At 44.2% G+C, this 11,320-nt stretch overlaps 1 protein-coding gene across 2 annotated transcripts in view; it reads left to right on the forward strand.

Moving 5' to 3' along the window:
• LOC135092398 (venom phosphodiesterase-like) overlaps positions 1-11,066 on the forward strand; it is a 17,599-nt gene extending 6,533 nt beyond the window's left edge. For both annotated transcript variants that reach the window (XM_063990884.1, XM_063990876.1), the window contains exons 3-15: positions 1-3; positions 1,405-1,548; positions 1,983-2,093; positions 3,990-4,097; positions 4,975-5,206; positions 5,532-5,613; positions 6,213-6,348; positions 6,597-6,779; positions 7,026-7,257; positions 7,761-7,943; positions 8,701-8,905; positions 9,421-9,571; positions 9,969-11,066. The exon at positions 1-3 is cut by the window's left edge and continues 150 nt beyond it. In XM_063990884.1, coding sequence (XP_063846954.1) covers positions 1-3; positions 1,405-1,548; positions 1,983-2,093; positions 3,990-4,097; positions 4,975-5,206; positions 5,532-5,613; positions 6,213-6,348; positions 6,597-6,779; positions 7,026-7,257; positions 7,761-7,943; positions 8,701-8,905; positions 9,421-9,571; positions 9,969-10,160 — 1,962 coding nt within the window. In that variant the 3' untranslated portion in view covers positions 10,161-11,066. The remainder of the gene's footprint in view (positions 4-1,404; positions 1,549-1,982; positions 2,094-3,989; positions 4,098-4,974; positions 5,207-5,531; positions 5,614-6,212; positions 6,349-6,596; positions 6,780-7,025; positions 7,258-7,760; positions 7,944-8,700; positions 8,906-9,420; positions 9,572-9,968) is intronic.
• The last annotated feature ends 254 nt before the right edge of the window (positions 11,067-11,320 follow it).

Consider the following 11,320-nt stretch of genomic DNA (forward strand, 5'->3'; position numbering starts at 1 on the left):
ACCGTGAGTGTCGCCGTTACCTCTCACTGTCACTTTTATGCTTCTTGGATATGCCTTAGTGAATCAGAACCACAGTCACCGCCGCTACTGTCACCATCACTGCTCTCTGACCTTACCACCATTATTACCACTAATGCCACCATCACTAGCATCACTTCTACTATTGCAACCACCACCACTATCACCACCACAGTCACCACCACCACCACCACTACCACCACTGCCACCAAATGCTCAGCCATTGTGCCTTTCACATTTAATTTTCGCGGCGTTTGATTCCTGTCTGTCTTCCTTACTTTATGTTCGCTTCATTCTATCCTTTTTCTTCGTTATAATGTTTATTTATTTATTTTTTTTAGCATACATAAACAAACCCCTTTATTTTATTTTATTTTATTACACTGTGACTCTCATTCTCATTATATGCGAGTAATTTTTTTTCATTATTACCAAAAATTAAAAGATTAGACAAATTTATGGATGAAGGTGATAGATGAAAATAGATAGATAAGTTTCAAACAGGGAAAGCCGCGTGTAGGCCTGACGTCTTCTTGCAGCTTATTTCTCTAACGTTCTGACAGCGAGTCTCCCAATTGTCTCTGAGGAAGACTCGCTTTCAAAACGGTAGAGAAACAAAGATCTGCTGCTTCGAACTGTGTTTTGTTACCAGTACAGTTCACTCGCATCCCGTATTGCCGACACATCCTGATGGTTTCTTGCAGCTTCCCTCTTGTTATGTTGTTATGTTCTTGAAATACCTCTTATATTAACCTGCGGATTCCTTCATATCGACCCAGTCTTGTTGGAACAACATTTCATTCCACTTTCATTGGAGTTTTAATCCCATTCTTATTCAGACATTTAGCTCATGGCAACATTCATCTTTGTCCACACCAAGATCCCGTTTTTCCGACACATCCTTTAAGATTAGTCTGACCTTTGCATGCCAGCCAGCGGATAAGTTGCGCCACAGGCAAGGTTGGGTCTCACATTACCAGCGCACCTTGACTTCTGTTTCCGCTCTCCCTAACCTGATGTTTGTGCGTACGTAATATTAGCAACAAAGAATGACATATACCTGTTGTATCACTATGTTGTCAGAGCAGTTTGCAGCGGAAACATTTATTTATTTCTTCATCTAGACACCGTCTACTGAAACAAAGCTCAACAATCATCATCATATCTTTCACTATAATTCTCTATCTATCCTGCTTTTCTTCTATATACTTTTCATCGTTGTCATTCTAGTACTATGTGAAATCACTTCTCATCTTCCAAAACTTCTCATCTTCCTGTCTAGTTTTCTATGATGCAATTTTCTCTTTATTAACTTATTTTCATTATCTTTTTATCATTCTTACATTGCCACCAATCCATCCTCTCCTCTACTTTCTCCTCCCGCAGGGGCATTACCCGCCCTCCCACGGCATCATCGCCAACAGGTTTTATGATCCGGAGTTCGATGCAGTGTTTAGGATCGGGCGTCCTGAGAGCTTCGAGCCCCGCTGGTGGGGAGGAGAGCCGATTTGGAAGACAGTGGAGAGGCAGGTGAGTGCAGTGCGTGACATGTAACACTTCCTATATACTCGTAGTCTCTGATACTCTAGTTTACATAATCATATTCCCTGACACGCCTCCCCTCCCCCCCTCTCTCTTATCCTTATCTCTCACTTATCCTTCTCTTCTCTTCTCTCTTGTTAGCCACGTAAGTAATTCTCTTTCCATTAAATACAGCAGCTTCATTTCCATCTATAAATATTGCCATTCATTCCCTCAGTCTTCGTTCATCTAACCTTTTTATCCGGTAAGACACCAACCCTGACACACACCTTCTGTCTATATACACCTTCCGTCCTTCTTCTTTCCCTTGACCTTCCTCTCTCAGCCGCAGTCCTTCACCCTCGTCCTATACTACATATTACCTCTCCTTTACCTCCTTCACCCTGTCCTTCATCCCCTAAAGCACGGTGTGTCCTTTGCAGGGGAAGCGAGCGGCAACCTTTTTCTGGCCAGGCTCGGAGGCGAAGGGGCAGCGAGCTACCTATTGGTTCTACTACAACGAGAGTATTCCTTACCCGCACCGTGTTGACCAGGTGAGGCAGGGAGGCAGGGGATGCAGTGTTTTACTTACTTGTTTACTCTTTCACTCACTCTTATGCTCCGTCACTCTGTCTATGCATGTTTTTATATCTGTATCTCTCTCTCTCTCTCTCTCTCTCTCTCTCTCTCTCTCTCTCTCTCTCTCTCTCTCTCTCTCTCTCTCTCTCTCTCTCTCTGTCTCCAGTGTCATTTCTTGAGGAAGTCTTTCGTTTTAGTTTTTTTTTCCAAATATTTTTTTTTACTGATTATTCACCTTTCGGAAAGTGTCGCATCTGACCAGCGGGTGTTCTGTGCGGCGGCTTATCGTTTGCTCCATCTCGGTCTCCTTTACTCCGTGGTATTTGCGTCTGTCTCCCCTGGCATCCCGTTTTTTGTGACATTTTTCTTTTGTACCCCCCTCTATTCCCCTCTCTCTCTCTCTCTCTCTCTCTCTCTCTCTCTCTCTCTCTCTCTCTCTCTCTCTCTCTCTCTCTCTTTCTCTCTCTCTCTCTCTCTCTCTCTCTCTCTCTCTCTCTCTCTCTCTCTCTCTCTCTTTTTTCTTTTGTACCCCCTCTATTCCCCTCTCTCTCTCTCTCTCTCTCTCTCTCTCTCTCTCTCTCTCTCTCTCTCTCTCTCTCTCTCTCTCTTGGCCTCAGTATTATCAGTTATTCTTTTTATGAGTGTATCTTACGAAGCTAATAATGGATAGTGTTATGTTTTTGTCTGTCTGTCTGTCTGTCTGAGTGCCTATTCCCCCTTTCTCTCTCTCTCTCTCTCTCTCTCTCTCTCTCTCTCTCTCTCTCTCTCTCTCTCTCTCTCTCTCTCTCTCTCTCTCTCTCTCTCTCTCTCTCTCTCTTTCTCTCTCTCTGATAAGAAAGAGATCTGTCTACATGTTTAATTGCATTCGTTACGTAAGATGACCATCTGTTCCCTATTCTTTATTAGATTTTAATATCGATAGTTCAGTTTCTTTTTTTTTTTTTTCTGCGTCCCTTAACTCCACCTCTACCATGGTCGGCCCTGACTCCTCCTCCTCCTCCTCCTCTTCCTCCTGTTCCTTTTGTCCTTCACTGCTTGCCCTTTTCTCTCCCTCTTTTACCCTCGCTGTACCCTTTCATAATATTTTCTCCTGCCGCCCCCCACACACCCAGACACATTTCAACCATCACTATACTAATTTTCTGCCTCCTCCATGACACTTTTGATCGCTGTACCCTTTCTTGACATCCTTTTCGCTTCTATTCTTTCCTTGCTGGTTGTACCCTTTGATAGCATTCTTTTCTCTCGCCTCCCCCCGCTACACATCCCTTACCGACTGACTTACCGTTTGTCCGTCTCTTACCTGACCCTTTCCTTGACGCGTTTTTCTTCCTACGCCACCTCTCTGCCCCACCTTTCTGTCCCACCTTTCTACCCCCACCTTTCTACTCCACCTCTCTGCTCCACCTCTCTGTCCCCACCTCTTTGCCCCACCTCTCTGCCCCACCCTTCCCTCTCCGCCCTCGTGACCCCGCGTGGTTTACTGGTTTCATTAGTTTTAGAATATTCATATGTAGTAATCATGTTCTTGTTTTTACTATTATTTTTATTTATTTTTATGTTTTTTTTTTGTGCGCTTGGTCAGTTATTTAGGTACGTTTTGTTCTATCGAATTAATCATTATTGCAAATGTTGTTTTTCTGATGACTTTGTATGGACTGCAACGCAATTTATATTCATTATGTTTTATTTATTTATTTTTTTATTTTATTTTTCCTAGTTTTGTTATTCCTGTTCTGTTTTGTTGAATTATCCTTTATTGTCAGTGTTGCTGTGATGACTAAGATACGGACCATATTCTTTATTCATTATGTTTTATTTTGTCTTTGTATTTTTTGTGGTCAGTAAAAGTCTATCTATTATCTATTTAGGTGCTGGAGTGGCTGGATTTACCGGAAGACAAGCGTCCCCTCTTCATGACTCTGTATATGGATGAGCCGGACAGCGCCGGTCACGACTTCGGGCCGGATTCCACCCAGGTGAGTGTTGGGCTTGTTACATGAGGTCCTTCATATTCCTAGTGTCTGGTTTGAGTTGAAGCAAAGATGAATATTATCTGTTTCTCCGTTGCAGTGTTCTTGACTTTTTTTATTTGACTGCCATGGCTTCCTCTTAAGCTAATTACGAGGTTTGGTGTAAGTTTAGAGTACAGTTATTTCAAGACACCATTGCATTTTTTTCCCTCTCTTTCTCTTTCGACAAATTCTTCCAAGACTTCGGGCCGGATTCCACCCAGGTGAGTGTTGGGCTTGTTACATGAGGTCCTTCATATTCCTAGTGTCTGGTTTGAGTTGAAGCAAAGATGAATATTATCTGTTTCTCCGTTGCAGTGTTCTTGACTTTTTTTATTTGACTGCCATGGCTTCCTCTTAAGCTAATTACGAGGTTTGGTGTAAGTTTAGAGTACAGTTATTTCAAGACACCATTGCATTTTTTTCCCTCTCTTTCTCTTTCGACAAATTCTTCCAAGATTACTCAAAGAAAGTATCAGTTATTACACTCACGCAATCAGATCAGTCAACCAATCAACCAATTACGCACTTCCTGAATCACGTGCATATGGCGTGGATTCAAGTGAAGCAACAAACCTCATAGTAACAAAATAAAAACAATCAGTTATTTGCTTCTTTAATCTCTTCATTCCTCACGACGCACGCTTCCTTCTTTACTTGGAAATTACTCTCACTCATTTCTTTTCGTTCACCAGTCACTTCTGAGCTTTAGATATTGAAAAACCTCTTCATGTAATCCATTTCTTTTCTTGCAGGTTTCTGTAAACATTTAGTGCAGTGCTTCTAGTGTTGTGAAATGTTGCTTGTCGCAGTGCAAGGCTTAATCACCGTCACTCGCTTGCAGGTCAACGCAAAGCTGGCCCACGTGGACGAGATGGTGGGCAGGCTGATCAAGGGGCTGCAGGCCCGGAAGCTGCTGTCCTGTGTCAACATCATCCTGGTGGCGGATCACGGCATGGTGGAGGCAGGACAGAACCGCGTTATACGTCTGGACCAGTACATCCCTAACGTGGTCAACAAGACGAGGTTCTGGAGCGGCATCTTTGGCAGGATGACGCCCAATGATGGAAGAGAAGGTAAGGTGAGGCGAGATCTTGTCCTGCGGGATGTTGTGTGACCTGGCAGCCCACACACGCTCATTCAGTTGAGTTGGCAAATAAATTACTGAGTCAAATAGAACTGTCCTTAACTCTCCCATTAGCAGGCGAACAATTAATATAGGTAGATGCTTGAGTCTCAGGAATGAACGCCTAACAATGATTGTGTAAATTAGGATATATTTCCTTTAAAGTATAAAATTTGAAGTATTCTTATTTCCTGTGTCAGCCAAGTAGTGTCTTTTTTTTTTATCACTCCTGCAAACTTACTTATAATATCTGAATGCACTCATATCTTCTCCAGAGACAAAACTATCGATGATGAATGCTCTCTCCTGCCGAAGACCAGAACTGAGAGTGTACGAGAGGACTTCCCTCCCTGCCAGGTGTGCTGTTGTCCCAGTCTTCCTCTCTCATTCCTTATCCACTTGATTGTCACTAGCGATAAATGACAGTAACAGAACAGTGCTAGTCAGTCGTCTTTTTTGTTTTTCAGATATATGTTTATGTCGCCACTTTCACGCTTACTGATATTCTAATCTTACTTAATGTTTGCCTCTCCTCCTCCGGCGGCCTCGCTGCACAAGACTTTACTTTTTCTCTCTCTCATCCTTATTCCCTCCACCTCCCCAATGCAAGAGTTAACCACTATCATCAATCTTTCATCCCTTTCACTGGTAGACTCTAAAACTCCACGCCAGCATCTGTATTCCCTCATGCCTATGACTTTAACTCATTCAGGAAGGTTTCAAGACGCTCCTCAAGTTTAGATTGTCCTTTTGGCTCAACTCTTTATGGACTGGCACCTTCAGTGGGCCTTTTTTCTGTCTTTTTGTCTCTTACATAAAAGAAGTTATTGAGTAGTATGAATTAGTCTAGATAGTATCCCATCATTCTTGTCGCGTGAAGTGTGTGCATTATTGATTAGTATCAATTACTCTGTTATCACTTGGTCGCCTCACAACCCAGACCTTCCCTCCCTCAGGTGGCACATGGGTAAGCAGCGCAGGGTAGAAGACATCGTGGTGGACCTGGACCCGGGCTTCAGTGTGGGCGGCGACGCTAACTTCAAAGCTGACGCAGGCGACCACGGATACGATAACTACTTCGCTGTCATGAATGTGCGTATATGTATTTCATATGTATTTAGGGTAAGCACACACACACACACACACACACACACACACACACACACACACACACACACACACACACACACACACACACACACACACACACACACACATACACACACGCACACACACACACACACACACATACACAGATAGATAAATAGATACATAGGTAGATAGTTTATCAAACACACACACATACACACACAACCAACCATCTTCGTTTCCCCTACCAGGCATTGTTCGTCGCCCACGGGCCAGACCTGCGCCGCAACCTCGAGGTAGAGACTTTCCAGAACATCGAGCTGTACAACCTGATGTGTCACCTGCTCGGGGTTACGCCGGCACCCAACAACGGCACCTGGGGCGCCCTCAACCACCTCTTGGTCTCCCCGCCCCCCTTGCCGCATCCCAGACCCGTGAGTCTTGATTGATTTTGTGGCGCTGCTGGAGTGTTGTTTGGAAATACAGTATGTTTGGACATTACAAATATTGGACACTGCAGTTTTTTTTAGGACCGTAGCAGAAAAAAACTTTATATAACTGCAGGTGACCGAAAAAAAAGAAAAATGGTTTACTTGCCTGAAAAGGATTAAAAACGATTCGCACTAATAACGTGATTACTGAGTCCCTTCCATTGTAAAGAAGTACTGTTTCGTTTTCAGGAGTTTCCCCCTCCAGTAGCGGCGGTGCCCTCAGAGGAGGTGCTGGACTACTATAGACCCAAGCTGCTGTGTGAGGGAGACCTGCTGAAGGTGAGCGAGCTGCTGGAAGTGCTGGAGGAAGCTCAGGAGGATGCGTATATCCTGACGGCGAAGCATTTGCCTTGGGGTCCTCCGGAGATGGGTCGCAACAGGGACTCCTCTCTCCTCCTTCTGCAACAGGACTTCGTTAATGGTGAGACCGCAAGGCAACATTCCCACTAACTTCCTTACACGAAATCTTGGAAAGCCACGAGCCACCTGCGAGGATGAGTTGTCGTTTTATTAGGTCAAGGAAATCAGGGAAGCTGCAAGAAGTCTATTTCCACCCGTCACCTTCATCCATAAATTTGTCAAATGTTCCTTTAAAGTTCCCGAATGATTTGGCACTAACAACTTGATTACTGAGTTTATTCTATTCATCTACCAATCTAAATGAAAAACAATTCCTAATAGTTATAGCTAAAAAGTAAGAGAATGCTTGTAAATTCCATAGCAGACTAAGAAATAAAATGTAGCTCAGGAAAAAAAGGGTGCATCACATGTCTTTTTCGGCGAATAATGGAGCATTTCTCTTTAGGTTAACCACTTACATACAAACCCTCGTACAAGCGACCATCACACATACGAGTATAATAGAACGACAACCAACACAGTATCGTCTAAAATCTTCAGCCAACGCTGCTTTCCTTCCTGCAGGCTATTCCACACACCTTAGGCTGCCTCTGTGGTCTAGCTTCACTCTCGGGATCGGCGCCACCAATATCTTCCAATATCCCTGGAGGAGTGACGTCAGACTGAAGGCTCATCACAGAATCTCCTGCAGCGAATACAACAACCTGGCCAACCACGGCATTTTCCCCCACCCTCTGTTCCCGCCAGGTGAGGGGTGGCCCACGGGAGGTGTCTTAAGCTTGCACTATTCTGAAACGCTTTCCTCTCTCACCCTGACTATTTTCAAAGATCACATAAAATATTACGCGGGTTCCCAAGAGTGTTTCTCATGTTGATAAAGAAGAAATCTTGTTAATATGTCACTAGAACCATAAACAAATCCTTAAAAACCCGTGTCACTTCTCAGTCGGAGCCTTTTGAGAGAAGTGTTTCAGAATATCGTCCTTAGTTCCTCCTTCGCTCGTATCCTCAAACATTTCGGCGTTTTAACCTGACCACTTCCAGCTGATTTGAGTGGAACTGATTGTGGTAATCAAGGATGTTGTCATGATTTTATTGATATAATTTAATAATAACTGCATAATCAGTGGAGAAAATGGAGATGAGAACGCAAATAATCACCTGCGTGTCATTTGAAAATCGTCCTTATAAGAGACCCAAGCCTTTCGGAACGTGCACTCTACAGAAAGTTTGGCGTGAGAACAGTTCGTGCTTGTTAGTCCAAATTAGTCCTTTAACTACTAATTGCACATGTAATTCTCTTTGAGGAACCCTAAGCAGCCTCAGTCATCAAATATTAAATTTCAGACACTAAGAAGCTTTACCGTATATTCAATGACGCTTTTTGCTGTGCGTGTACAGTGCAGACTTTCAAAATCCTCATCTTAACTTGTACAAAAGCAATACGTCAAGCTGAGAAGCTGTAACAGTCAAATAGTTAAATCCATACATTATTCTTCGGCAGAGTTCACTTCGAAGGCGGAATATGGACAGCTTGCCTTCCTCGCCTCCAACACGGTGCCCATCTCCTCCTTCCTGGGCAGCCGCTGGAGGGAGCTGCTGGGCTTCGTGCACCACTGGGCCCGCCGCTACTCCACCGTCAATGTGGTGCTCGGCCCCGTGTTCGACTACGACGCGGATACCTTCGCTGACGACCCGAGCTCCCTCAGGTATGGCAGCGATGCTGGTGGTCTGATAATGTTACATAAGAGAAACATTTAAAAACGTTTATTCATAGTCTGCAGTTATACCATTTGGGTATGTCATATACAACAGTTAAATAATATTTTTACATATATAATATTGTATAACTGCAGCCTGCCTATACGAAGAAGAGAGAGAGAGAGAGAGAGAGAGAGAGAGAGAGAGAGAGAGAGAGAGAGAGAGAGAGAGAGAGAGAGAGAGAGAGAGAGAGAGAGAGAGAGAGAGAGAGAGAGAGAGAGAGAGAGAGAGAGAGAGAGAGAGAGAGAGAGAGAGAGAGAGAGAGAGAGAGAGAGAGAGAGAGAGAGAGAAAGGAAAAACTACCTCACGAATAGTGTGGTACATGAGCAGAATAAATTCAGTATAACCATGTTGATAGTGCCGAGTCAGTAGAGAGCTTTAAAAGATTTATATGCCTCTCTTGACCTCCACTCCCGTTATAAGTATTATCATCACTATCATTCTCTCCTCTCGTGCACCGCAGCCGCCGCTCCTCCCTGCCAGTGCCCACACACATGTTCATGGTAGTGAGCCGCTGTCTCCAATGGGTTCACGACCTCTCTGACTGCCCCTACACGCATGTCGACGCCCTTGCCTTCATCTACCCGCAGCAGCTCGCTGTCTCCAACTGTCTGGTGGGTTGTGTGTGTGTGTGTGTGTGTGTGTGTGTGTGTGTGTGAAGGCCAGCCATAATTTCCCCCTGTCAGTCCTCACGCGGTGGACTGGAGTGATGTGTAATAAGTTAATAGGTCCAGCATTCCTCCCCTCCACTCCTACCTTTCCTCATTCCCTTCCTCATTCCTTCCTCACCCTTGGTCTTCCTCCTCGTTCTTTCTTTCCTCTCACTAGGTGCACATTTTTTACACACACACACACGTATTCAATCAGTTCAGTGCTTCAGTGTTTCAGAAATAAATGAATACTCTCTCTCTCTCTCTCTCTCTCTCTCTCTCTCTCTCTCTCTCTCTCTCTCTCTCTCTCGTAGACACTATTCAAGCAATCATTCATTCCCTCAACGTGCCAATGTTTCAGAGCGCCGAGAGGTTCGCGCAGGAGTTCAGCGCCAAGGTGCAGGACGTGGAGAAGATCACGGGGCTGCGGTTCTTCTCTCACATGCCGTACGAGGACCAGGTGAGGCTTCGCGTCAGGATGCACTCCAACATCTGGGGCCGGGAGTCATGGGGGAACAGACTCCACTCCCGCGCCTATCATCTCTTTAAGTAGTAGTAGTAGAAGTTGTAGTAGTTGTTGTTTTAGTTGTTCAAGTGGTGTAAGTAGCAGTGGTGTAGCGTGGCATCATCGTCTTCCTCCTTGTATGTGTGTGTGTGTGTGTGTGTGTGTGTGTGTGTCATCGTAGTGTGATCATAATTTTTCTTGTATTCGTATGTATTTTATCATTACCCTCGCATTTCATTGTTTGTGTGTTTGTGCATGTGTGCGTGTGCGTGTGTGTGAGTATGAGTGATGTAACATGTACTGTACCGATCATAATATCTCGTTGAATCAGTCATGCGTATTTTTGTCACTACATTGATGTTCACAACTGCAAACAACACTGTGCTGGTTGAGTGTAGCTGTAGTGCATGATTTTGTAAGTCGTGGCTGCACCCTCGGCACTGTTAGTAGTTGTCGTCTTCCTTGTCGTCTGCTCACACTATAATGTTGTAATGGTGGCCAGCAGAGGGAAGTAAAAGGGTCTGTATATCTATGTAGCGTAATATATTGTACATAATCATAACGCTAAGGATTTTACACGTAAGTATGCGTATTGTATCTTGTCACCATTCTTTCTCTGAACTGTATGTATTTGTCTGTGTTCAGTAGCGGTGCTTCGGTGTCCAGGGGAGGCAGTGGACAAGTGGTGCAGTGCTGTGTTATTACGGTGAATGACGGATTTATATTTGGTCGTCCCTCAAGAGCATTGCCTCGCTTTATTTGTTACCAAGTGTGTGTGTGTGTGTGTGAGAGAGAGAGAGAGAGGAGAGAGAGAGAGAGAGAGAGAGAGAGAGAGAGAGAGAGAGAGAGAGAGAGAGAGAGAGAGAGAGAGAGAGAGAGAGAGAGAGAGAGAGAGAGTTTTGGTTCGAGTGTTGGATGTTGTGCTTCAATAAAACAAGTCTTCGTCACCAATCACCTTAACGTTTCCTTCCCTTGTTTCTCAGCTGTCCTCGCTCTTTAAGTAAGCGCACTGAAATGAGACGAGATTAAGGGTTGGAAAGAACGTTGAGAAAAGTACGGTTATCGCCTCGTATCAGAAAGGAGGTAGATAAGAAAATGAACTAAGTACACAAAAATGAGACTATAGATTAAGCCTTGAAAATATATAAAGCTTGACAAGGACGTGGAGAAAAGTACGGTCATCGCCAGATAGGACAGATAAAAAAATT

This window comes from Scylla paramamosain, chromosome 3 (assembly GCF_035594125.1).
Source record: "Scylla paramamosain isolate STU-SP2022 chromosome 3, ASM3559412v1, whole genome shotgun sequence".
Classification (NCBI taxonomy): Eukaryota; Metazoa; Arthropoda; class Malacostraca; order Decapoda; family Portunidae; genus Scylla; species Scylla paramamosain.